General features: G+C 37.1%; 2 protein-coding genes across 2 annotated transcripts; both read right to left on the minus strand.

Moving 5' to 3' along the window:
• Positions 1-12,132: 12,132 nt before the first annotated feature.
• Positions 12,133-16,668, minus strand: LOC127638189 (cyclin-dependent kinase inhibitor 1B-like). The gene is made up of 3 exons (XM_052119613.1): positions 15,940-16,668; positions 15,390-15,506; positions 12,133-13,440 (listed from the first exon to the last, which is right to left on the minus strand). The coding sequence occupies exons 1-3, from the start codon at positions 16,445-16,447 to the stop codon at positions 13,433-13,435; spliced, it is 633 nt and encodes a 210-aa protein (XP_051975573.1). The 5' UTR covers positions 16,448-16,668; the 3' UTR covers positions 12,133-13,432.
• Positions 16,669-19,854: 3,186 nt separating this feature from the next.
• yars2 (tyrosyl-tRNA synthetase 2, mitochondrial) lies at positions 19,855-24,688 on the minus strand. Its single transcript, XM_052119594.1, is given in 6 exon segments — positions 19,855-20,561; positions 20,702-20,872; positions 21,992-22,147; positions 23,588-23,642; positions 23,645-23,754; positions 23,827-24,688. Coding segments are annotated over 6 exon segments (1,467 nt in total). The 5' UTR covers positions 24,642-24,688; the 3' UTR covers positions 19,855-20,401.
• Positions 24,689-24,976: the final 288 nt, after the last annotated feature.

Raw genomic sequence — 24,976 nt, forward strand, 5'->3', positions numbered from 1 at the left:
TTCTGCTCCAAGTAAACAATTTAGATCATAGGGGTTCAGCTGCCAAAAAACTTAGGGAACCCAAAATAATTTATCCTCTAATGGATATCAAACAATTGCAAACACAACACGTTTTATCATTTTTATCAAAAAACTTTGTCTAATAAATGGTCTGCACTTTTAGAGCACCTTTTTAACCTTAACGGTATTCAAAGCACTTTACACTGTGACTCATTCACCCATTCACACACCAATGGCGGGAGAGCTGCTATGTAAGGTGCTAGCCTGCCATTGGGAGCAACTTGGGGTTCAGTGTCTTACCCAAGGACACTTCGGCATGTGGAGTCGTGTGGGCCGGGATTCAACCAACTAATCGCCAACCCTGCGATTAGTGGCCGACCCGCTCTACCACCTGAGCCACAGCCACAGCCACCCCTATATGTGGGCACAATTATTGGCACCCTTGTATTCAATGATGGATAAATTAGGTATATGCCTGGCTAAATAAATCAGTCTTTAGTCTAGACTTAAACTGAGTGAGCGTGTCTGCATCCCGAACAGTGTTAGGGAGACTATTCCATAGTTTAGGAGCCAAATAGGAAAATGATCTTCCCACTTTTGTGGATTTTGATATTCTAGGAATTATTAACAAGTCAGAATTTTGCGATCGTAATGAATGTGATGGAATTAGATTTTAAAAGGACAGATTGGTATGGATGATGATATAACAGTACATCCATCGGGAGATAAATTATATTTTATCTGCTTATTTTTTGATGTTTTTGGTCCATTAATTAGTACCTCTGTTTTGTCGGAATTGAGTTGAAGGACATTTCTGTCCATCCAGTCTTTGATTTTATTGAGACACTCTGCTAAGTTGGAGAATTGTGAAATCTCATCAGGTTTTGAAGAAATATAAATTTGGGTATCGTCTGCATAACAGAGGAAACTTATTCCACGATTCCTGATAGTATATCCCAGGGGAAGCATATATAAGGAGAAAAGCAGATGCCCTAAAACTGATCCCTGTGGCACTCCATACTTAACTTTTGTTTGATTTGACAATTCCTCGTTTGTACAGACAAAGTGGTAGCCTCTGATCAATAGGACCTGAACACCTCTAATGCAAGTCCACAAATGCCAACATAATTCTCCAGCCTATTCAAGAGAATGTCGTAATCTATGGTGTCTAGAGTGACCATATTCTAGTTTTCCAAAATGAGGACACCTTTTTTTTCCAGGGGGGTGGAATAATAGGGTGCATAATAGAGTGCAAACTTTAATATAGTGAAAAAGATAATCTATTACCATAACATATATATATATATGCTATGCTAAATTTCATTTACTATTACTATTATTTTGAATGGCCATGGAAAATGAAGCAAAGTGACAACAATTTTACCTGGTCGCAAAAAGTAGTCCGTTAATTTACCTGATGAACTTTCACCTTTTGCTGACGCTTTAAGCTTCGCAGAGCTAATGTGTGCTTCTAAATCACGTGCACCTTTATTAGCAACTGACACATAAGTGCCAGCTTTACATGTCATACATTCTGCTTCCCACGGATCTCCACCTGGATGAAAGCATGGGAATTTTTTGTGCAAATCTTCTGTAAATTTGCACTTTCGTTTGGGCATTGTTTCCACTCAGCTGTCATTTGCTGCTACTGTCAAGCAACTGTTTGGTTCTGTGCACAACAACGCTTCGCGTGTTCCTGGAGAGATTGACTGGCAGGAATTTGGCCAATAGTTGCTGCAAGCCTCTTATAATCGACCAATTGGTGTACGAGAAGGCGGGACTTACAAAGAGGGGTTAAAGTGATGCAAATATGCACGCACACTCCATGAAGTATTAGACCAGATGCACATCATAATGAAACTAAAGCCCAATCCCAGACATTTTTGCAAATTTTGAAATTTTTTAAGGTCCGAAAAAGAGGACATGTCAGGGAAAAAGAGGACGTATGGTCACCCTAATGGTATCGAAGGCAACACTAAAATCAGAAAGCACTAGAAGAGAAATGCAGCCGCGATCAGATGATAAGAACAAGTCATTTGTAACTCTGATAAGTGCAGTCTCTGTTCTGTGATGGTACCTAATATATATATATATATATATATATATATATATATATATATATATATATATATATATATATATATATCCTGACTGAAATTGTTCATATCTCTGTAGAAATGAACATAATTACATTCACATTTATGCATTTGGCAGACAGCTTTTATCTAAAGCAACTTACAGTGCACTTATTACAGGGACAATCCCCCCGGAGCAACCTGGAGTTAAGTGCCTTGCTCAAGGACTACAATGGTGGTGGCTGTGGGGATCAAACCAGCAACCTTCTGATTAACAGTTATGCGCTTTAGCACACTACGCAACCACCACTACCAAAGTTAGGAGGACCATTTCTGGTATTTTCAACATAAGTTGAACCAAGAAGTTGGTCTGTAATTAGCCAATTCTCCAGGATCAAGCTGTGGCTTCTTAATAACGGTTTGATAACTGCCATTTTAAAGTTTCTTGGGACATGTCCTAAGGATAGAGAGGAGTTAATAATATTAAGAAGAGGTTCTGAGATTACAGGGGATACCTCTTTTAAGAGCTTAGTTGGTATTGAATCTAACATACATGTTGTGGCCTTTGATGTTTCAAAAAGAGTTTTCTGAGGTTCTGTGATAGTCGATTGCATAATTCCAATGTATTTCTGATTATTAAAATTTTATCAGTAAAGAAATTCATGAAGTCATTACTATTGTGCTGCGACGGAATATCTGGTTCAGTTGAGGCTTTATTCCTAACCAACTGACATTCCATGCACCGCGAAATACCTCTAATTTTGTATTCTTCCACTTGTGCTCCATTTTCCAAATGCTGCTCTTTTGAGAGCACGAGTATGATCATTGTACCACATTGTGGGGCTTTTTCTTTAATCGAAGGGGGGGTGACACTATCAAGAGTGCTAGAGAATGTGAACTCGGACTCTGTGTTTTGGTCTGCATGATTTAGGAGCGCTAGCTTGGTTGCAGGTGGGCCCGTCTAATGAACGCTACATCAACATCTGTGTGCACTACCTGTAGATAGGAAAGCCCTGTGGGTATGTTGTTTAACCATTAGTGATAGATTTTGTATATATATATATATATATTACTAGAGAAATAATGTATGCTCTAATGAGAATTTTCTTTACAGAATTCATTATCAAGTATAATCGCACCTAGTAACAGATATAGCAGTTTAGCTTAGCATAAAGCTAAATGTTCACATGAAAATTTACACAAGGTTAACTCTTTTTGCTGCTTTAAACTTTAAAACCCCACAGCGTGTACACAACGACATCCTTTTCATAGAATGAGGCAGAAAATATATTTCTTGTATATTTATATCCGATGTTAACGGCTATATCGGTAAGCATTCTTGTAAAAAAAACTCTACCCGCACAAAAACATAGATAAGACATGCAATCGTGTATTTATTGCAATTACTTTTCATCTGTCAAACTGTAGAAACATGATGTAGCTTTTTTATTAAGCTCCTCAATGATGTCATACTAAGGGTGTAAAAGTGCTCGTATAAATGAAACAAATCATAATAAAGTGTTTCAATGCTCCTCGGATCGCATCATTTATATGGTTAAATGTTTTCCAACTCAACAGACTAAATATTAAATTAAACAAATGACAATAAAATACAAAGTAATCTCTTCAGTAATCAAAATACTTTTTGAATGTAGCTGTATTCTGATTTAAATGGTAACTCAAGTGGAATAAAGTTACTAATATTTAGTATTTTAAATATGTAATCCCATTACATGTATTCTGTTACTCCCCAACCCTGCTTGTATTAAAACACAGAACAGTCCTTTAAAGCTGAAGTGTGTGATTTCTGTGCCACTAGGATCTCCAAACAAAATAATGAAACAAATGTTTTGGTTAAAACAGGTTTGCTAAATTCTCATTCCGTTTTTCATTGGTCAGAAAACAGACAGTCCCGCCCCACACTTACGCTATTGGTTGTGTCAATAATGATGTGTTGGGTAATGTTTTGATTGCACCACAGAGCCACAGTGTTACACTAAATTAGATAAATTAACTTTTGAATGGTTTACTGCACATTTTGTTTATTGCACATTTTAAACTGGGAAAAGAGAGGGAAAAAAATAAGAAACATCCACTTTAATAAATTCATTCAATTTAGTTGTGTATGGAGGGCCAAGTTCAATTAAATAAATAAACAATAGCATTTTATTATATAAATATATAATGTGATTAAAATTGCAATTAAGTAAGTAACTAAATACATAATAAAATCTTAAATAAAATAATAATAATAATAATAATAATAATAATAATTAAATCACTAAATAAATAAATAAAACAATAAATGTCCCCTGTATTTATATATATATATTTATTTATTTATTCTTTTTTTATGGTTATTGGCACGCCACTCACCTTTTATAATTGATTTCTTTGGACTTTCTTATCAGCGAGTCATTAAAATAATTATGCATTTAATTATTTATTGTAATATTTACATATTTATTTAATTATTTCATTTTGACTGATTTGGCCCTCCATCATTTTCCTGCTCTGCCAACAGTCTGTGGCATTATGTAAATTCTGCAAACTGGTAAAAACATACATTACTGTAGCGCCACATCACTTGCCCTGAGTCCTTTTCACAACTGCCTGTCACTGCTGGTGGCTGGTTTTGTCGTCTTCCTGAGGTCACACGTTTGTCGTTTATTGAGAATTCAATCTAATGACGTGCATTGTGGTCACAAAAGGAAACCAAACAGGGAAACTCAAAGATTTCAATGAACTGCACAAGCCCTTGTTTACAGGAAAGGGTACACGGCCCAGCGGTCTGCACGGCATCAATGCATGAAAACTAGACTTTCTCAATCAGGAAATCTTCAACTGTGTTTTTCGAGACCTTAGAAGACTTTAAATGGTGTACAGAAGCAAATCAAACCTTATATATTTAAAAGAATGCTTCAGCCAAAATTTCTGTCACCCATTTGTCAAAACTTGATGTCTGAAGAATACACTGGGACTGGGTTTGCACATCTAAAATGACCAAAAGGCCCCTATAAACGTATCATAAAAGTAGTCCATATAACTTGTGCACTTTACTTTAAACCTTCTGAAGCCAAATAATAGCTTTGTGTGAGGAACAGACCACATGTCATTATGCAGTGATTCTACAAACTTGATTTAGGTTTTTTCTTTGCTTTTCAAAATCCCTAAACAGAGACCAAAATGTCTAATGCTAACACCTCCTAGAGCTATCAGGTGACATCCACCAAACTTGGTACAAACCTTCAGACTGTTCTGGAATAGTGTGCCGTGTCTTTTCTAACTGATCTGACTTATGGTAGTCGCTCAGCGGATGATCACAAAATCTAACAAATCTTAAATCGTCAAGCACCATCTGCTCATTGTTTCATTGAATATATCGGCCTCTGAGTGGACTAGAAGCTCAATCTAAGAAGCTCGAGATGAGATAATATATTTTATTATAAATAGCTCACAGACACGTAAACAATGGTTCATTTTTAGGTAAAAGCAGATAAAGTTTTTAGTTATTTGAGGCATTACAGCAGCAGTGATCGCATCATAAAAGAGACGTTTGTATATGATGACGTCCAGAAACGTATTTCACTTGTGATTCTTTTGAAAATCGTTCAAACTGTGGTATTAGCGCAACAAAATAAACTATACGGTCACATTTCTGAGAATGAGAGCTTTCATTTGATATGCGACTTGTCCATTTATGTGAAGGACTTTTATTTTCATAAAAATATTTCTACCCCGTTACCTCTAGGGGGCACTAATTTTCAACGCGAATGTTTTCAGGCCTTATTTTGTTATTTGAACTTACATAAATGCAGAAGTGATGTTATCTATAAAGTTCATATTCTAAGCTTTCAGATGATACCTCACATACCTGACTTATGTATACGTAGACTTTAACGTTTTAAGCGATAAACTTTTTCGTGATATAGTGCCCCCCTATGGACACACCAGCAGTTACACCGAGATTCAAAAATCACTTTTGTCTAGCACGGTAGCAAGAAAACATGGGGGTTTGGAACAAGAAGAGGGAAGCGTATTACTGGTTATTCGGTCATTTGCATTGCATAAATAAATAAATATTAAATTAGTAATTACATTTTTTCATGGATGTTTAATTCTTAAATAATAAAGCATGGCAAAGGAGGCTAGGTGACATTTGTATCGATTTGATATTCTGTTTGTTAATTGGTTGGTCTCTAGGGGAATAAAAGACGTTTCTTTTCGCACAAGCTAAATCGTACGATATATTTTACGATTTCCTCATCTTATACCAATTATAACAAGTTGTCAAGCTAGTCTAAATTGCGCTGATAAACATCTCCCTTTGTGTTTCATATTCTAGTCATAAAGTTTGTGGAACGAGTAAATGTTGACAGAATTTTCACTTTTTTGGTGAACTATTCCTTTTATACTCGTTTTGGCTTTCAACTCATTCATAATGACTGACTCACAACCCACTGAAATTAAAAAGAATGAAGAACCACAGACTTTTGTTTTCACTCATCCTCGTCTCCCTGCGGTTTGAGTTATTTCCAAAGAACAATGAGAAGGAAATGTATGTTTGTCCCATTAAAGCACATTGAGTGTTTTTATGCTCTTAAAGTGTCGACTTCCTCTGCAGCTGATTAGACGAGGTTGGGAGAGTCACCTCTTGATTGCACTCAAACCCTACATGATTAATGTCCATTCTCTGTTTTGCTCTGGGTGAGTTATAGATGAGCGCTCGGGTCCCAAACACAACAGAGCACGAGTATGAACCTCTCAACAGCAAAGTGCATAACACAAAACCACACAATGCAGATGGAGAGGGAGGGATGAGGTCATGCACCTGCGCCCCGAGTGACCTCAAAGCATTGCAGGTGTCTTCCTGTTGGTATTATGTGTATTTAATCCCTTACTTTTGTCATTTTAAAATTTGAGTCTAAGGGTTTTCTGTATTCATATATATTGGAGTGGAACAGTAGCTTGATATGAAACCGAGGATGCAAAGAATAGGCACATTTTTTGGCCTTTGGTTCCATTAATGAAACTTTTAGTACTTTTGAGGAAGATATATTTGGAAATAACATTTTTTTATTGATTTACTGCCCTCTGCAGCCCGCTGTCAAATGATTTCCAGACCTTTTTATCATGATATTTAATTCATTTATTCATTTGATAAAATAACACTAATTACAACTAAACGTATAATGCGTATCATATGAGCAACCACGAAGAAATGATTCAAGAGTACACATAACACAGTTACAGCCGCTGGTGTATTTTCAAGTTAGACAAGACAATAGAAGACTTCGGTTCAGCAATTGTTTCATTCATTAACAAGAATGTGCTGAGAAGAGTCATTTGTTTGGGAATCAGGCTTCATTGGAAGCACTGTAGATTCAAAAGAACCAATTCAAAAGAGTCAGTAGTTTGGGAATCGAACTACACTGGTCATGCTGTAAAATCAAGAGTCGGTTCATAAGAGTCATTCGTTTGGGAATCAGACTACACTGGTCACACTGTATGTTTCATGCTGTAGATTCAAAAGAGATGTTCATAAGAGTCACTCATTTGGGCATTGGACTACACTGGTCACACTGTGTGTTTCACGCTGTAGATTCAAAAGAGACGTTCATAAGAGTCACTCGTTTGGGCATCGGACTACACTGGTCACAATGTATGTTTCATGCTGTAGATTCAAAAGAGATGTTCATAAGAGTCATTCGTTTGGGCATCGGACTACACTGGTCACAATGTATGTTTCATGCTGTAGATTCAAAAGAGATGTTCATAAGAGTCATTAGTTTGGGAATCGGACTGCACTGGTCACACTGTATGTTTCATGCTGTAGATTCAAAAGAGATGTTCATTAGAGTCATTCGTTTGGGAATCAGACTACACTGGTCACACTGTATGTTTCATGCTGTAGATTCAAAAGAGATGTTAATAAGAGTCATTAATTCGGGAATCGGACTGCACTGGTCACACTGTGTGTTTCACGCTGTAGATTCAAAAGAGACGTTCATAAGAGTCATTCGTTTGGGCATTGGACTACACTGGTCACAATGTATGTTTCATGCTGTAGATTCAAAAGAGACGTTCATAAGAGTCACTCGTTTGGGAATCGGACTACACTGGTCACAATGTATGTTTCATGCTGTAGATTCAAAAGAGATGTTCATAAGAGTCATTCGTTTGGGAATCAGACTACACTGGTCACACTGTATTTTTCACATTGTGGATTCAAAAGAGACGTTCATAAGAGTCATTCGTTTGGGAATCGGACTGCACTGGTCACACTGTATGTTTCATGCTGTAGATTCAAAAGAGATGTTCATAAGAGTCACTCGTTTGGGAATCAGACTACACTGGTCACAATGTATGTTTCATGCTGTAGATTCAAAAGAGATGTTCATAAGAGTCATTAATTTGGGAATCGAACTACACTGGTCACACTGTATGTTTCACGCTGTGGATTCAAAAGAGATGTTAATAAGAGTCATTAATTTGGGAATCGGACTACACGGGTCACACTGTATTTTTCACATTGTGGATTCAAAAGAGACGTTCATAAGAGTCATTCGTTTGGGAATCGGACTGCACTGGTCACACTGTATGTTTCATGCTGTAGATTCAAAAGAGATGTTCATAAGAGTCATTCGTTTGGGAATCGGACTACACTGGTCACAATGTATGTTTCACGCTGTAGATTCAAAAGAGACGTTCATAAGAGTCATTCGTTTGGGAATCGGACTACACTGGTCACAATGTATGTTTCATGCTGTAGATTCAAAAGAGACGTTCATAAGAGTCATTAATTCGGGAATCGGACTGCACTGGTCACACTGTGTGTTTCACGCTGTAGATTCAAAAGAGACGTTCATAAGAGTCATTCGTTTGGGAATCGGACTACACTGGTCACAATGTATGTTTCATGCTGTAGATTCAAAAGAGACGTTCATAAGAGTCATTCGTTTGGGAATCAGACTACACTGGTCACACTGTATGTTTCATGCTGTAGATTCAAAAGAGATGTTCATAAGAGTCACTCGTTTGGGAATCGGACTACACTGGTCACACTGTATTTTTCACATTGTGGATTCAAAAGAGACGTTCATAAGAGTCACTCGTTTGGGAATCGGACTGCACTGGTCACACTGTATTTTTCACATTGTGGATTCAAAAGAGATGTTCATAAGAGTCACTCGTTTGGGAATCGGACTACACTGGTCACACTGTATTTTTCACATTGTGGATTCAAAAGAGATGTTCATAAGAGTCACTCGTTTGGGAATCGGACTGCACTGGTCACACTGTATTTTTCACATTGTGGATTCAAAAGAGATGTTCATAAGAGTCACTCGTTTGGGAATCAGACTACACTGGTCACACTGTATTTTTCACATTGTGGATTCAAAAGAGACGTTCATAAGAGTCACTCGTTTGGGAATCAGACTGCACTGGTCACACTGTATGTTTCATGCTGTAGATTCAAAAGAGATGTTCATAAGAGTCACTCGTTTGGGAATCGGACTACTAACGCAGGAAACACTGTCTGTCAGTGTATGTAAGCACAGTGTTCCGTCCACATCGGCGCATGAATGCACATTCGAGAACCATTATCAGTTTCGGAAGTCATGAAAATGATTCAGTTCCATTATTTAAATAAAAATTAAAAATGCAACCAGTTCTCAGTTTCCATCCCGAGTTCGATTTAAGATCTCTGATCATTGATTGCAGACTCCGGTGGCAAATCTGAGCACAATTTGAGTCACTGTTGATTTCTCTTCTAGAACTCTATAAAAGATTTCTGGGGTCTTTCTCTTACAAAAAACTAAATAAGAAAACATATTCAGCGAATGTCTTCATGTGCTCTCTTTTTAAACTCATTGCTGGCTTGAGAAACAAGCGGCAAAACTGGGCACAGATCTCTCAACCTGTCAGATTATAATTGCATTTCATAAAGGTTCAATCATAACATCAGTAATCTGATGGAAACCCCATAAAATTCCATCTGTCTCTCCAAAATTCCTCTGTTTGTTGCTTGTCCCAGATCTCTCAAGCAGATCAACTGATACTACTTGAGTAAATACTTGTCGTGCTGTGGTTGGCACATTTAAACCAGCCATTAAAATATGTAGCTTTTTTTCTAGCCCCTTTTGGTGAGTAGAGCAACAATGTCGCGGATGAGCAATAGTTGAGTGAGAGATAAAAATCAAAACAAAACCTATTTACGTCCCTTCCATCTTGCAGGCCAAATTCACTGAGTTGTACAAAACTACAAAACATCAAACTACATTTGACAAAATGAAAATGAAAACGCCATTTTTAAATGTATCCGGGTTAATGTGGCCGTAGCCCTACATAACGCAAGCAACAACAATGTTTAAGGCGATTTTTTTTTCATGGAAAGTTATGCACAATAAATGTTCCCACTCCCTGACAGATATTAATGTAATAAGTCGACATTCGTTTGGGAATCGGACTACACTGGTCACACTGTGTGTTTCACACTGTAGATACAAAAGAGACGTTCATAAGAGTCATTCGTTTGGGAATCGGACTACACTGGTCACACTGTATGTTTCACGCTGTAGATTCAAAAGAGACGTTCATAAGAGTCACTCGTTTGGGAATCGGACTACACTGGTCACACTTTATGTTTCCAACTGTAGACAGCAAACAAATGTGTCTGTGACAATGACGCTTTCTACCTGTCAATCATTTTGCGTGTTTTAATTGTATTGTAGTTGCAGCAAATTATTTAGGTTTTAATGCCATTTTAATGCCATGTTGTTCATAACAGTTGCCATTTGAGGGCGCTGTTGAGCTGCTTTTGTATTATGCAGCCGTTTCTGCAGGATGTCTCAATAAAGCTCTTTTGGTATCTTTGGAGTGCGTGTTTTGGAAAAAGGGGCGTGGCTAATCCAACGGCTCAGTCTCGTGGAAGTGGAATGGATAAAATCGCTTACAGCTCATTTAATGTGGACGTAGCCACAACAGTATTTACACTTCTCGGGGCATCAACAACAATATATTAAGCTGAGATAGGAAAGTATTTAATTTAACATTTCATCTTGGACTTACAGTAGAGTGACACCTAGTGGTGTGGATGCAGCATCATTTCAAATCATTCGTTTATAGTCACCGATGCCATCGTACAGGACGGTTACTGAGATTAAGCGAGCAGAGTTCGGCTGGTCATGTGATCATAATATGGCCGCCCCCATGTGTGGACCCTCTCCATGTAGAATAAAATGGATTTTATCAGGTTGTTGATTTGATTGGAGGTCTCAGGATTTCATACATTTTAAAAATACTTTTCATTTCTATAGGGGTAAAAGATTTTTAATGAGAAAAAAATATATATTTTACCTTTAAACATAGAATTATATATATTTATATATATGAGCACATTGCAGTTTTTCTTGTATGTTGTTTGTGGCACACTGTATTTTATATCAAACAGGGTTATTGAAATTATTAGATGAACATGGAAAATGGTCAGCAATCATCAAGTTCCTTGAGTAGGCCTAAGAAGGACTAAACACATCACAAACTCGCTGTAAGAAGCGCACCTGTGCCTGCTCACCACACCCACTGTCAGGTTTTATTTGTGTTAAACGTGTGACTAATGTGTTGGCATGTGTGCTGCATTCACGTCAAATAACACGTGCAGCCGGTCACCAAATCTGGTCGAGGAAGGTCATACAGTATGCAAAATTAACTTCCAGTGTATTGCCTTTGACGAACAGGGCACGTTTACATAGAAACAGTACTTTGAAACACACAAAAAAAATTATAATAATTTTTTACTTTTCTACTGGTTTTAATTGCCAAATATTTCATATAGAATGTTTACATGATTAGATCAATTTTTTATTTGTCATCATAAAATATTACACCATTATTTTTACATTTTGCAAACTTATTTACCCTCATTTCAGGGATTGGGGCAAAAATATTCATTTTATTTTTTTTTTATTAATCCACATTTCAGATTTGAGGGATTGGGCTCAAACAGTATATATATATATAATCAGATAATGTGCAAATAAGACAAATATGGGTTATAGTAATTTCTCTTTTATTGATTGAAGAACATTGTACAACCACACATAACAAAAAAACACTTGTCAAATATTTTAATCAGGCTCAGTTTGCAACCTCTTACAATTTGTTAAAACATTACAAAAAAAATTAAAAAATACTACCAAATAACCATTTACAAAAATAATGACCCAAAACCTTGACCAAAAAAAAAAAAAAAATTATTTCACAAAAGAAAAACTTGACATAAATAAATTAGTTTTAATTTTCTCAGTGTTTTTACAAAGTTATGTACACAGGTACATCTCAACGTTTACACAAATACACAGGCAGTGGAAATCGTTCAAAATATTAATATTTACTTTCTCTTTAAATACAGATTTGCATCAGGTTTCACCAAAGAATCTATATGTTGAGCGTTTTAGATGCAGATGGTTGACAGGCGAAACGCCCACTTCTGAAAAGACACACACACACACACACACACACACGCACACAGGCGCGCGCGCACGCGCACACACACACACACACACACACACTCACACATGCAATATCAAAGGTGATTGAGTCAAAGTGAAACAAAAATAAAGAAAAAATAAAATAAAAATCAGTAGAAAATTTCACTCAAATTACAAATGATCAAAAAATATCTTAAGAGAAAAATCATTTAAGAGCAGGAGAGATGTTTCATCTCCATGGAAGTGCCTGGTATGAATACTAGTAAATGCTACAAGGTTTGACCTTTGAACTTTTACATCACCTTTTTAATTACCTTTCATAAATTGAAGAAAAATAAATAAATAAAAAAAAAAAAAGTCTGAGATATTCGGATTTAACACACTCTTTAATTCGAGCAAGTAGTTGGTGTACCTCCTCTGAAAGAATTGATATATTGGTCAATTTAGCCAAAATGAAAACCGGCACAAACTGCCTTAAAAACGGGAAGAAAACAAATCTAATAAATCAACAGCATTTCAAAAATAATCTACAGGCTCTTCAAGTCACACCAAACTCACACCTCCAAGAAAGAAATAGATTTTCTCCAACATAATACTAATTATGTGCTATAAAAAAAGGAACAAATATATATTTATTTACACAGGTAGTAAGAAAAAAAGAATGAGCAATAAAGGAAATTCAACCTAATTGCACACTGCTACATAGACCGCTTTGAGGCAGTTGCTTTTGAGTGCCAGAACGTTAGTGTTTCTTTCAGTGCTCGAACACACTCGTATAGTTGATATGTTTCTATTTTCCAAATCGCTTCTCCATTTTTCTCCCAAAAATTCTGTTGTTCACCAAGCACTGAGGTCAGACGACATCTACAGCCCTGTCCAAACACAAAAATGTGAATTAGTAAAAAAAACATAAACATGCATCCATACATACATATGTAGAAAAACATACATCACATTATTGTTCAGAAATATGAATGTTGCGGACACGTTTAATATTATGCATTTGTCCAAAGGGAATCGAACCCATGACCTTGAGGTTGCTAGTGCCATTATTTCAATATAAATATGCATTTTAAAATCACACAGCAATATTTGTGCTTCTGTTTTATGCATTTAAACATTTCATTGTTTTAGTGGTGTGGCTAAAAAAAAAAGCTAAAATAACTGCGAAATCTTCATCAAAATATGAAAAGTGATAACACCACCATTTTTTTTAAAAATATATTATTTTACAATTTATTGCAAATAATATATATATATTTTTATATTTAAAAAAAAAAATACTATTTTTTTAATTTTTTATATATTTTCTTTTCTTTTTAATGTTTACCTTAATTTCTATTTACCTTATTTTTGTTATCATTTTATATGATTTAAAAAATAGAAAATATATATTAAATATTTATAATTACATTTCATAATTTTTTTTATATTTACCTTAATTTCTTATGCACTTTTATATTTAAATAATATAAAAAAATAATAATAATATATATATATTATTTTATATTTACAATTATATTTTTTATATTATTCCATTTAGATTTGATTTATTTTAACTTCTTAATGTTTACCTTAATTTCTTATTTACCTTATTTTTGTTATTATTTTATATAATTTAAATACTATAAAATACTATATATTTTATATTCAAAATAATATTTTTTATATTATTTATTTTATATTCTATTTCATAATTTTTTTATATTTACCTTCATTTCTTATGCACTTTTATATTTAAATAATATAAAAAATTATAATAATATATATATATATTATTTTATATTTACAATTATATTTTTTATATTATTCCATTTAGATTTGATTTATTTTAACTTCTTAATGTTTACCTTAATTTCTTATTTACCATGTTTTATTCGTACTACATGTCCTTCACAATCTTTAGCAACATTTTAAACGCTCATCACGCCAATAAAGCTTTTGTTGACACAGACAGAGCCAGAACACGAGTCAGCTACACCACAAACCAAACTCACAACAACCCACAAAAATAAATGAAACTTAAATTAAAAAGAAAACATCGGAAAATGAGATCATGAAACTCACGAGTCCCACCAAAGCAAAACATTCTTCATTACTAATGTTATGACTCAATGTGCACAACTGTCTGAAACATGCCCATTGACTCGCTGCCTGCTGAAATATTGATTTGGCAGCTCATTTCCGCACATGACAAACTGAGATAACTACAACTCGCAGTTACATCAGATTTCTGGACTGAATGTTCAACAAGGCATTTGATACCAGTTCACGTCAAACAACGTAAATAGACCACAGATCATCCACATGTTTTGTGTTAATGCACGCACATTAATGTCTTTAAATATGTATACATGCACAGGTGTGTATATCATAAACGCTGGGTGGAGTTATGAAATTACTTGCTACAGTGTAAATACTCATAAGGGAACACAATGCTGACGTGTAACATGTTTTTCACTCAGAAGGAAACTCGAGCTCAAGTAGTAAATGCATCATTTTTAACCCTTTCACTTGTAAACGGCACATCTTTTAAAGCATTTTTCCCCATGCATATTCAACTTTGAATTAAAATACTGAAATATCTGAATCTAGTCAGTTATTAGGAATAGCAACACTCTTGGTCTTGTGTTTTTGGTGTTATTTACTATTGAAACCCCATCAAAGCGGATACGACAGGTTGTTATTATTATCTATTCTATGTATGCATGCCTGTACACGCACATGCACATGCATGCATAAAAAACACAGATAAAAGCAACAGAATATTAATAAGCCCTTTGTTGTGAAAATAAACATAAGGTCAAAGAGTTGTGCTCACCTCGCTGTGTTTTTGTGGGCGTTGGGCCGGGGTGTTTTCTTGGTTTTTTGGGTTTTCTGGGTGTCCGGGTCACCTCGTCCATACAGGTGCGTGCACGCTTACTTTGACATGATGAGTCTGATGCAAAACAAAAACATACATTTATCATACAACACTCAAAACATGTTTTTCACCCAGTGAAATGCTGGATTTCATCATTAAATAAATACAATTTAATCTGAGAAACTCATTTTATTTAAGGTTACTCGCTACTGCACTGGAAAGCTTTTTATTGTAGTTACTTTATATGAAATCCTTTGAGAATAGAGGCAAAGCCCACATTTTGCACGAGTGTAAACATGTTAAAATATAAAATGCATGCACTTTTGTTTTCCCTAATTTGTGCTACCAGTTTAATACATAATAATAATTAAATAAATTAATCACACTTAAATATACAAAAAGTCGTCATGCACTTGCATGTAGATACTCAGCCTCTATCCTTAAAAATTATTATTAAGATTATATATGCATAGATCACTTAAATCGATAAGCGATATATCGATAATACCTTGACATGCGGTTCTTTTCCTCTGATCTATCGGGGATTCGGGCGTCTCCGCGCTCTCCTCCGTCACCCGACAGTCGTGGTTCCCATTAACATCCACATTATTATCGTTATTATTCCCAGAGGAGCGAATATTAACATCCGTGCCTTTCCCCCGTTCCGATTGGCTATAGAAACCGGGCACCGAGCGAATATCGAGCGCTTCCCACTGGTACCTCCCGTTGGCTCGCGGCGTGTGCGTGGAGATATCGAAGTTCCACTCTTCCGCCGCCGCGTCCTCCATCGCCTTCAGGTGCCGCTGCAAGTCCTTCTTTAACTCTTCATGATCCACCGGACCGAACAGGTTCCGACACGCAGACGGTTTGGGCTGATCGGACAGTCGCGCCTCCATCCGCTCCATTGTCGGGCTGCCATTAGACAAGCGAACGTTGGACATTGTTGCACGGTGATGAGGTCTCAAAACAAACCCAACAACCGTATTATCGAGCTTCAACGGCAGGCGTGAACGCATTAAAACTCGCCCCGGGCGCGCCGCATGAGCTCCGAGGTGAAGTCGAAAAACACGGACGGAGCGACGCGCATCAAAACAAAAGCAGCGTTCGCGATGGCCACTCCTGTCAACTGCGCGTCGTAGTAAAAAAAGGGGAAGAGAAAACAACAAGGCGAGGCTTTTCTGCGCCCAATATGGCGATGCAGGGGGACAGAGACCGAAAAAAAAAGGGTGATTGACACAAAGAGCTCTTTAAACGCGGAGGGGAGCGGCTCGCATTGGTGGAACTGAGATCCGCCCCACTCACACAGTCAGCAAGAAATCAACAAACACCATCGAATACAGTCCGAATCATTTCAACGAACCGGTTCGTTCGAACGGTTCATTATAGAATCGGTTCACTCAGTCAGTAGGCGGGTGCTTCCAGTCAGAAGTGTTGGATACTTTACTCTTGAGTAATTTATTACTACTGCTAATTGCATCATTAGATTACTGTACTAGGCCTAATTACACTGTCTGAAAAGTAATCGCATTACTTACTTATTACTTAAAACCCTTATGAAAATACAAGGATAGACATGAAATAAACAATGTATTATAAACTCAAATAAATTATTCAGAGAATTTAAATGAGAAAACTTACATTTTAATGCTAGACATAAAATGTTGATTTAAATTCACTATTGTTTTATATAGAATTGTTCTATGGTCTATGCAATATTTAACGCATATTTATCAGTTACATCAGAAGTAACTGTAATTAAAGTACTGAAAATGTAAGAGTAATCCCTTACTTTGCTTATGATAATGAAAATGTAACCAGTTAATTACTTAGTGATGCATTACACCCAGCACTGCTGCTGATATCACTCTGTTTTCGACTAAATTATATAAATTAGACTTGTTTTACAGATGATATTAACCGTAGCGCGATCTTTAACTTTTGGCGGGATTTTGTGAGGGAGTCTATCTAACTGTCGCTGTGTTTTGGAAAATTCCTCTCATGAAATAATGACAAAAGCATCTTTAAATAATCAAAAAAAAAAAAAAAAAAACTAATGAGAAGTCAAAAAAATTAAAAATAATAATAATAATTTGTCCCTCACAGCCTCCTGTTCATTCCCGCCAAAAATCAAACATGGCGCATCTGTGCGTTTCATAGAGTTAAAGACTTTGCGTGACATTTTTTTTTTTTTTTGCCAGATTGTCTATCAGCAGAAACCAAGTTCTCTTAGTCGAGTGATTCGCTAATGCTTTATAAATCTTAACGTATCGGTTCGATTGAATCATTAAAAAGAACCGGTTCAAAAGAACCGTTCGTTCGCGATTCGGAAGTCACCCTCCATCCAAGAGAATTCAGAAACTCGTGAATGCATTATGACGTAGCCAGTAATACGTTCGAAATTACACAATGTTCCAAATGCGCTGTCAATTCTAAACTGGAATGTTTAAAACATTTGAACTTAAAAATGTTTAGTATAATACATTGTCAATGAAGTGGCAAGAGATGCAGAATTTTAAAACAATGAAATCATAGGGGATGGTTTTAAAGACTAACCCTAAGATGAGCTTTCAATGGTAACATTGCAAACTAGTTTAAAACTAGATTAGACTAGACATGGAGTGACCAAGGTCAGAGCCATTGCTGAATATTTCGAGTTCCTGATACTGACAGCAAAATACCATGAGACTAAATTCAAAAGCTGCTCAAATCAAAACTCTCTTCATGGTCATATTGAAACTAAAATGTGTTTATAATAGCATAATCAGGAAACACGGTGGTCATTATTTCCAATTAAAATAAAGAATAATTTTCAAGATCTCACACATGTTCTTTGAAGTATATCAAGATCTACTTAAGAAGAAAAAATGATTCAAAGAAACAGAAATGTAGCCGGTTACACTTCAGGACCCGTAATGTGTTCATCGCTGCTATCTAAAGATGATTTTGACACACTTTTATAAAAACGAATGTGGAAGTACAACATGAGAAACATTGCAGGTTTTTATGTTCCTGGAAGTGAGAAGCAGCAATTGTAAAAACAGTTCCAGGAACAGCACTGGATGACTAGACCTCACAATCATCATGACAAGCACTTTGTAAAGAAATACGGTCCGTGTCATAAACCTGCAGGTGTCAATCACTTTTCTGATGCGTCTTTGGCTACTGTGACTGTTTATAATCCTGAAGGATTTCATCTTCTATCAACACCGACAACTCCATAAAAATCTGTCCCTGATTTTGTTGTTTGCATGAATCCCGCATCATAGGCCATATAATTCTGGACTGGAGTTATATTTGTGCCACAATTCTGCACGCACAAGATGATATTTTGAGCACGCAAATGGGTATTCTGCACGCAGAGTGGGTGCAAATTCGCATTCAAATAAACTATTCAAGTGCTGCTTTGCAAGAAGATACATTGCTTTACAAAACGGAGTTCAAGTGTGTGCAAAATAATTTATGCACTCAAAATATCCTCTCGTGCATGCATGTTTTGTGTGCTCAAAATATCATTGTAACAAGGTTTAAATTGGGCAAGGAGGAGGCGGGAACAGGCTGAACAGTCAAAATCATGTTTAATGAAAATGTAAGAAGACATAAACACACACGGCAGCTGTATGTGGCTCTCTCTCTCAAACTGCCGCATCCGGCTCTGCTTTGCCCAATTTAGCCCGATTGGGGCCGGCCGTGCCCTTCCTCGCCTTTCGAGATCTGGGAGGGAGACAAGGGGAGAGACGCACTGTCGCCTGGTCCTCAACCACTCCTCCACCCTCTGGTCAGCCGCTCCTCCTTGGGCGGACCAGAGCAGGTCTTCTGACCCCTGACGGATGGAACATCCCTCTGCATTCTGGCAGCGAGCCCCTCCTCCCCTCGCAGATGGCGGGCATTCCTCCACGTTCAGGCGGCCGGCAGCGACGACTCCGTCCCCCGGCGGACAACCGCGGTTGTTCCTTTGAGCGGACGGCAGTGTGGAGGAGTCCCCGACAGCGCATCCCTCCTCCTTCCCGGGTATTGGCACCAATGTAACAAGGTTTAAAATGGGCAATGAGTAGGCGGGAACCAACTTAACAGTCAAAATAATGTTTAAAGAAAACAAGGCAGGTGCATGTGGCTCTCTCTCTCTAACTGCCGCACCCGGCTCGGCTTGATCGCTCTCCTCGGCTGATTAGCCCGATTGGGGGCCGGTCATGCGCACACACGTTCCGGCCCCTCCCTCCTCCTCGCCACAATCATCCTGAGCATGCGGAACATCTTTTATGTGCTCAAAATATCATCTTGCAGAATTGTGGCACATATATAACTCCATATGTAATGAAGATTTTTCCCACAGATATCACATAAGGAGTCACACATAATAACATCCTAAAATAATTGTGCGTAAAATGTAATAAACTGAGGATCAACTGAATTGTGTTATATAATGCTTTATATTTCATGTAGTATCTATACTTCAAAAGTTTCAAGTGTTCCAGTAAGTATGATTAAATCAAGAGCATCTTCTCTATATATTCACACTTTGACATCACTAGTCCAAACAAAACAGGAACCAGCATAAAAGACAGTCTTTTCTAATGCCACAGATCTTTTATATGTCTCATTTATTCCACAAACTGTAAATATAATCATTCCACACAATTCCACATGTCATTTTGAGCACAGATTACTTCAATGTGCATGAAAAGAGCTCTACTGACCACTGCTGGTGAACTGTGGAATTACAGGGAATAGTTTCCATTATATACCATTACAACATGTTCATCCACACTGGAATAGACAAGTGTACACACATAGCTCACATTCTGAATGTGAAATGTAGTTCATATTCAGAGTATTTGACTACATCCATATTAATCCTGAAGGGTTTCAGACGATGCATGGTTTGTCTTTGAAAGGCATTCAAATGAGACCAGCGATCCATCCATCCATCCATCCATCCATCCATCCATCCATGTGCTGGTGAAGTTGGTAAATCACATGCTAAGCCACTTGAGGATGTAAAAGTTTCTCTTGCCCACTCTGATCAGGCTGAGACCATTAGACAGGATGTGCTGTCCTGAAATCAGAACTTGCTCAGGATTTGCTGCCCTCTGGTGGTTGATCCAAACACCCCCATCCTTTATCATCTGATACCTTGAAGAGAGAAGAATCAAATTTTATCAATTAAACAGGCACAAATGCATATTAAGAAATGTATATATTTTTGGTCTAGTAGTGCAATTCTGAGAAATGCTGCTTTAAAAAGAAGCCCCCAGCACAAAGCTCGCTCTCACCCGCGTGGTCCCTCGGGAATGGCTTGTGCCCTTCTGCAGGCGTCTAGCACCGTCGTCCCTGGATCCAGGAAAACCTCATGGAACGGAGCCTCTCGGAACAGCTCCTGGAGTTCAGTGTCACTCATCTGCTCCAGGGCCTGAAGACTGCTGTGATACAGAGCACTGGTGCATCTGTGTGGACACAACAAATATTCTCAAACTTAAGAATCCAACATCAGCACAAGAGATCAACGGCCCACCTGCCCTTTTTAATTACTCCTTTATTTTAGCTCAGTCGACAGCATTTATAATGTTGATTACCACAAAAAATTATTTTGGTCGTCCCTCCTTTTCTTTAAAAACAGCAAAAATGGAGGTTACGTTGAGGCACTTACAATGGAAGTCAATGGGGCCAATTTTTGGAGGGTTTAAAGGCAGAATTGTATTTTTGTAATGTAATTATAATTTTATAAAAGCACACATTAATTCTTCTGTTAAACTATTATGTATTATTTGCGCTGTAAAATATTTTTTGTCGGAATTTCAAGGTTTTAGAATAATTCATAATTTCCATTAATATTTTGATATATTAAACAATTAATTATATTAATATTTTGAAATAATAAAAAACGTAATAAAATATCTTAATATTTTGAAATATTAAACAATAATATATCTTAATATTTTGAAATATTAAACAATAAATTATATTAATATTTTGAAATATTAAACAATAAAATATATTAATATTTCAAAATATTAAACAATAAATTATATTAATATTTCAAAATATTAAAAAGGTAATAAATTATATTAATATTTTGAAATATTAAACAATAAATTATATTAATATTTTTAAATATTAAACACTTAATAAATTATAATAATATTTTGAAATATTAAATAAAATATATTAATATTTCAAAATATTAAAAAGGTAATAAAATATATTAATATTTTGAAATATTAAACAATAAATTATATTAATATTTTGAAATATTAAACAATTATATTAACATTTTGAAATATTAAAAAGGTAATAAAAAATATTAATATTTTGAAAAATTAAACACTTAATAAAATATATTATATATTGAAAAACTGTTGAAAGTATTTAAAGCTTTTCATTCAGAATATAGAAACTAATTTAATTTTGTAATAAAATACTTCTTAATTTAACTTCCTGTCCCTCTGCAGTTCATTCTCTGGCACACAGATATCAAATCAATATCACAGTAATCATTGTTAAAATGATCATTGTCAGATCAAAGATTAAGACGTATGGCTAAACCAGAGAATATTTGCTCTTGCCTTTTGGCGCTTTCCAGCCCCTCTTTCCCGTGGACCAGTTTAGTGAGCTCAGCGGCGAGGCGTTTGTGCGCGATCCGTTTGCCGGGATCTTGCCTCTGCTGATCCATCACTTTATCCACCTCAGCCAGCGGCAGGAAGGTGAAGAGTTTGAGGTACCTGTGACATAAAACATGTTTCTGTCAAGCTAGACAATTATGGGTTCAATAAATGCAATGCTAACTCAACAGCGTTAGCGGCATAATGTTGATTAAAATAACAATCTTGGTATCGGTGAGGCACTTTAGGGGGCGATCCGTAAAAGTATGGCCACAAGACGTAAACAATATGCATGTAACATGATTTTATTTTGATAAAGGTCTGATACATTTGATATATTTGGCAAAAAATGTCCCTCAAACTTCATTTGCATTTATTTAAATGTGCCACGTAAGGTAGCTTTGCATCAGGTTGGATATCAATAATACATTAAACGCAATTATTTGTCTTGTTTTTCCTAAATAACCACATTGACAACGACTCGAATGTTCGTTTTGACTGCAACATAATAGTACATACATCAAGCAGTAAGAACAATTATCGCACCCTGATTAATGTTGTGAACTCAAATGAATGCTTAAAAATGCTGTAAGTGATTGTAGATGTTCTGGAACTTCCACAAGACTGAGCCGTTAAATTAGACACGCCCCTTCTTTCCGAAAGTAGAGACCATCAGCAACAGTAGAGCAGCAATACGTTTTCTTAAGGATGTCAAACACAACAGTAGCACAATAGTTTCCTCTGTTGACACTGTAATGGTGCGTTCACATACAAGGCGAAGCGAGCGTTTCACGTGGTGCGATTACTTACAAAGTCAACGCAAAGAAGCGAATAGACGCGAATTTGTATGACACAATGTCATACATGTACAGAGACCGGACGAATAAAGACATCGCTTGGAGGAAGTTGAACTACCTGGTAAGTTCTGAAAATATGCGCGACTACTTGATTCCAGCTATTGATTGAACTTTACGATGAACCACTTCGTAGAAGCCCCGCCTCCTGTCCTTTTACAGAAGAGAAGCGGGAATACTCGCGGGTTCATGTTACTTGCGCGAACGTCAGTTTAAACGCACATTTATAATCAGATTTCTTCGCGTTGTGTGTGAACACACCATTATTGTATATGAATCCGCTTCAACTACTACGCTCACGAAATCACGGGAAAATGATTGACAGGTAGAAATTCTCTGTCACTAATATGAAAGGAATATACAGCTTTAATTAAAAATTATAACAATGCGAAATAAATGCAGGTAAGTGTCCTTAAGTATTAAGTGCAGCTTTACGTTCACTAAATTTGGACCCGTCCAGAAAACTACTTTTGGGGGGGCTTCAATAATTAAAAAATGTTTTACCAAATGTTGCTTAGTAACAGAAAGGCGGAGCATTCAAACACTTCTTTCAGAAATCAGAATTTATGCATTTATATTTTTTTACACATTAAGTCAAAAGAATGATCTGCGGTATTCTGGGTGGGCGAGGGTCCCGGGCCCATCCCGGCCAACCCTTAGCTACGCCACTGCTACAACCCACATGCACTATTAAATGACATCATACCCCTCCACGCTGTTATCAGGCAGGCGGAGGAAGTACTGGTAGAACTCAAAGGGGAAGTTTGATCCCTGTTCAACCAGACAGCGTTTCCAGCCGTTTTCCCCAATTTATCTCCCACCGAGTTTGTGATGAGGGGAACCGTCAGACCGAACACGTCTTCTCCCGTCTTTCTGCAGAGCAAGAACAGTGCTGTATTACTTTGCTTACATCAGGTTTACACATGCGAATTAAAATGCACATACTTGTGTATAAACTCATGTCCACTCATGATGTTCCCAAGTTGATCTGTCCCGCCCAGCTGTATTCTACACCCGTGTAACTGATGCAGCTGGTAGAAGTCAAAGGCCTGGAAGAGCTGGTATGAGAACTCGGTGTAACTCATGCCCTCTGCGCCCTTAAGCCGGGACTGAACGCTGTGCCTGCTGAGCAGGGTGCCCATCCGAAAACACCTTCCCACCTCCGACAAAAACTTCACCACGTGCCAGTCCTTATACCAGCTGGAATTATTCAGCACTGTCACCCGGCCCAGTTTACTCGGGTCCGGGCAGAAATACAGCTCATGGTTGGTGAAGACCCGCTGGAGGCTCTCCAGGATCCCGCGGGCGTTCTGCTCCACCGTGGCCGGGGAGAGTCGCTCTCTCTCGGCCGTCTTCCCGCTCGGGTCGCCGATCTGAGCTGTGGCTCCGCCGAGCAGCGCGATGACGTCATGTCCCGCAGCTCTGAAGTGCAGCAGCCCGACGATAGCGAGCAGGTTGCCGGCGTGCAGGCTGTCCGCGGTCGGGTCGAAGCCGCAGTAGACGGTCTGCGGTCCGGACCGGAGAAGATCCGGTAGTTCAGCTTGGGCTGCTTTCTCTGGGAACGACTCCTTCAGGATACCTCGGTTGTACAGGGACAAGAGGAGCCCGGTGCCTCGAGATGGAGAACAGTGAAATGACGCTTTAAAATATTTAGATAAAGAGGTTTTCCTCAGTATAAAATGTGATTTGACTCGATACATATTGCAGCATGACCGGACTATGGGCGCCGCCATGATGCATTCTGCTGTAAGGCGTGACATCGATGGAGAGTGCTGGCACCTAGTGGACAAATGTGGAACTGTACAAATAGAACTAATGGACATTAATGTATAATATTTTCTCTTTTCCTTTTTTATTGAAGATACGGTTACAATATAGTAAACAATAAAAAACAACAGTAGAGCCCAACAACAATCAGGGGATTACAAAAAATAAATAATAATTTAATTAAAAAATAATAATATTGCTTAAATAAATAGAAGATTGTAATAAATTATAAATATTAATTGGGTATATGGAAACCATTTTACAGTTGAATTCAGACGTCTAGATAAGTCAGGGGATAAATCAATTCTACATTCGTAAAATAAAGTAG

The sequence above is a fragment of the Xyrauchen texanus genome, chromosome 46 (assembly GCF_025860055.1).
Source record: "Xyrauchen texanus isolate HMW12.3.18 chromosome 46, RBS_HiC_50CHRs, whole genome shotgun sequence".
Classification (NCBI taxonomy): domain Eukaryota; kingdom Metazoa; phylum Chordata; class Actinopteri; order Cypriniformes; family Catostomidae; genus Xyrauchen; species Xyrauchen texanus.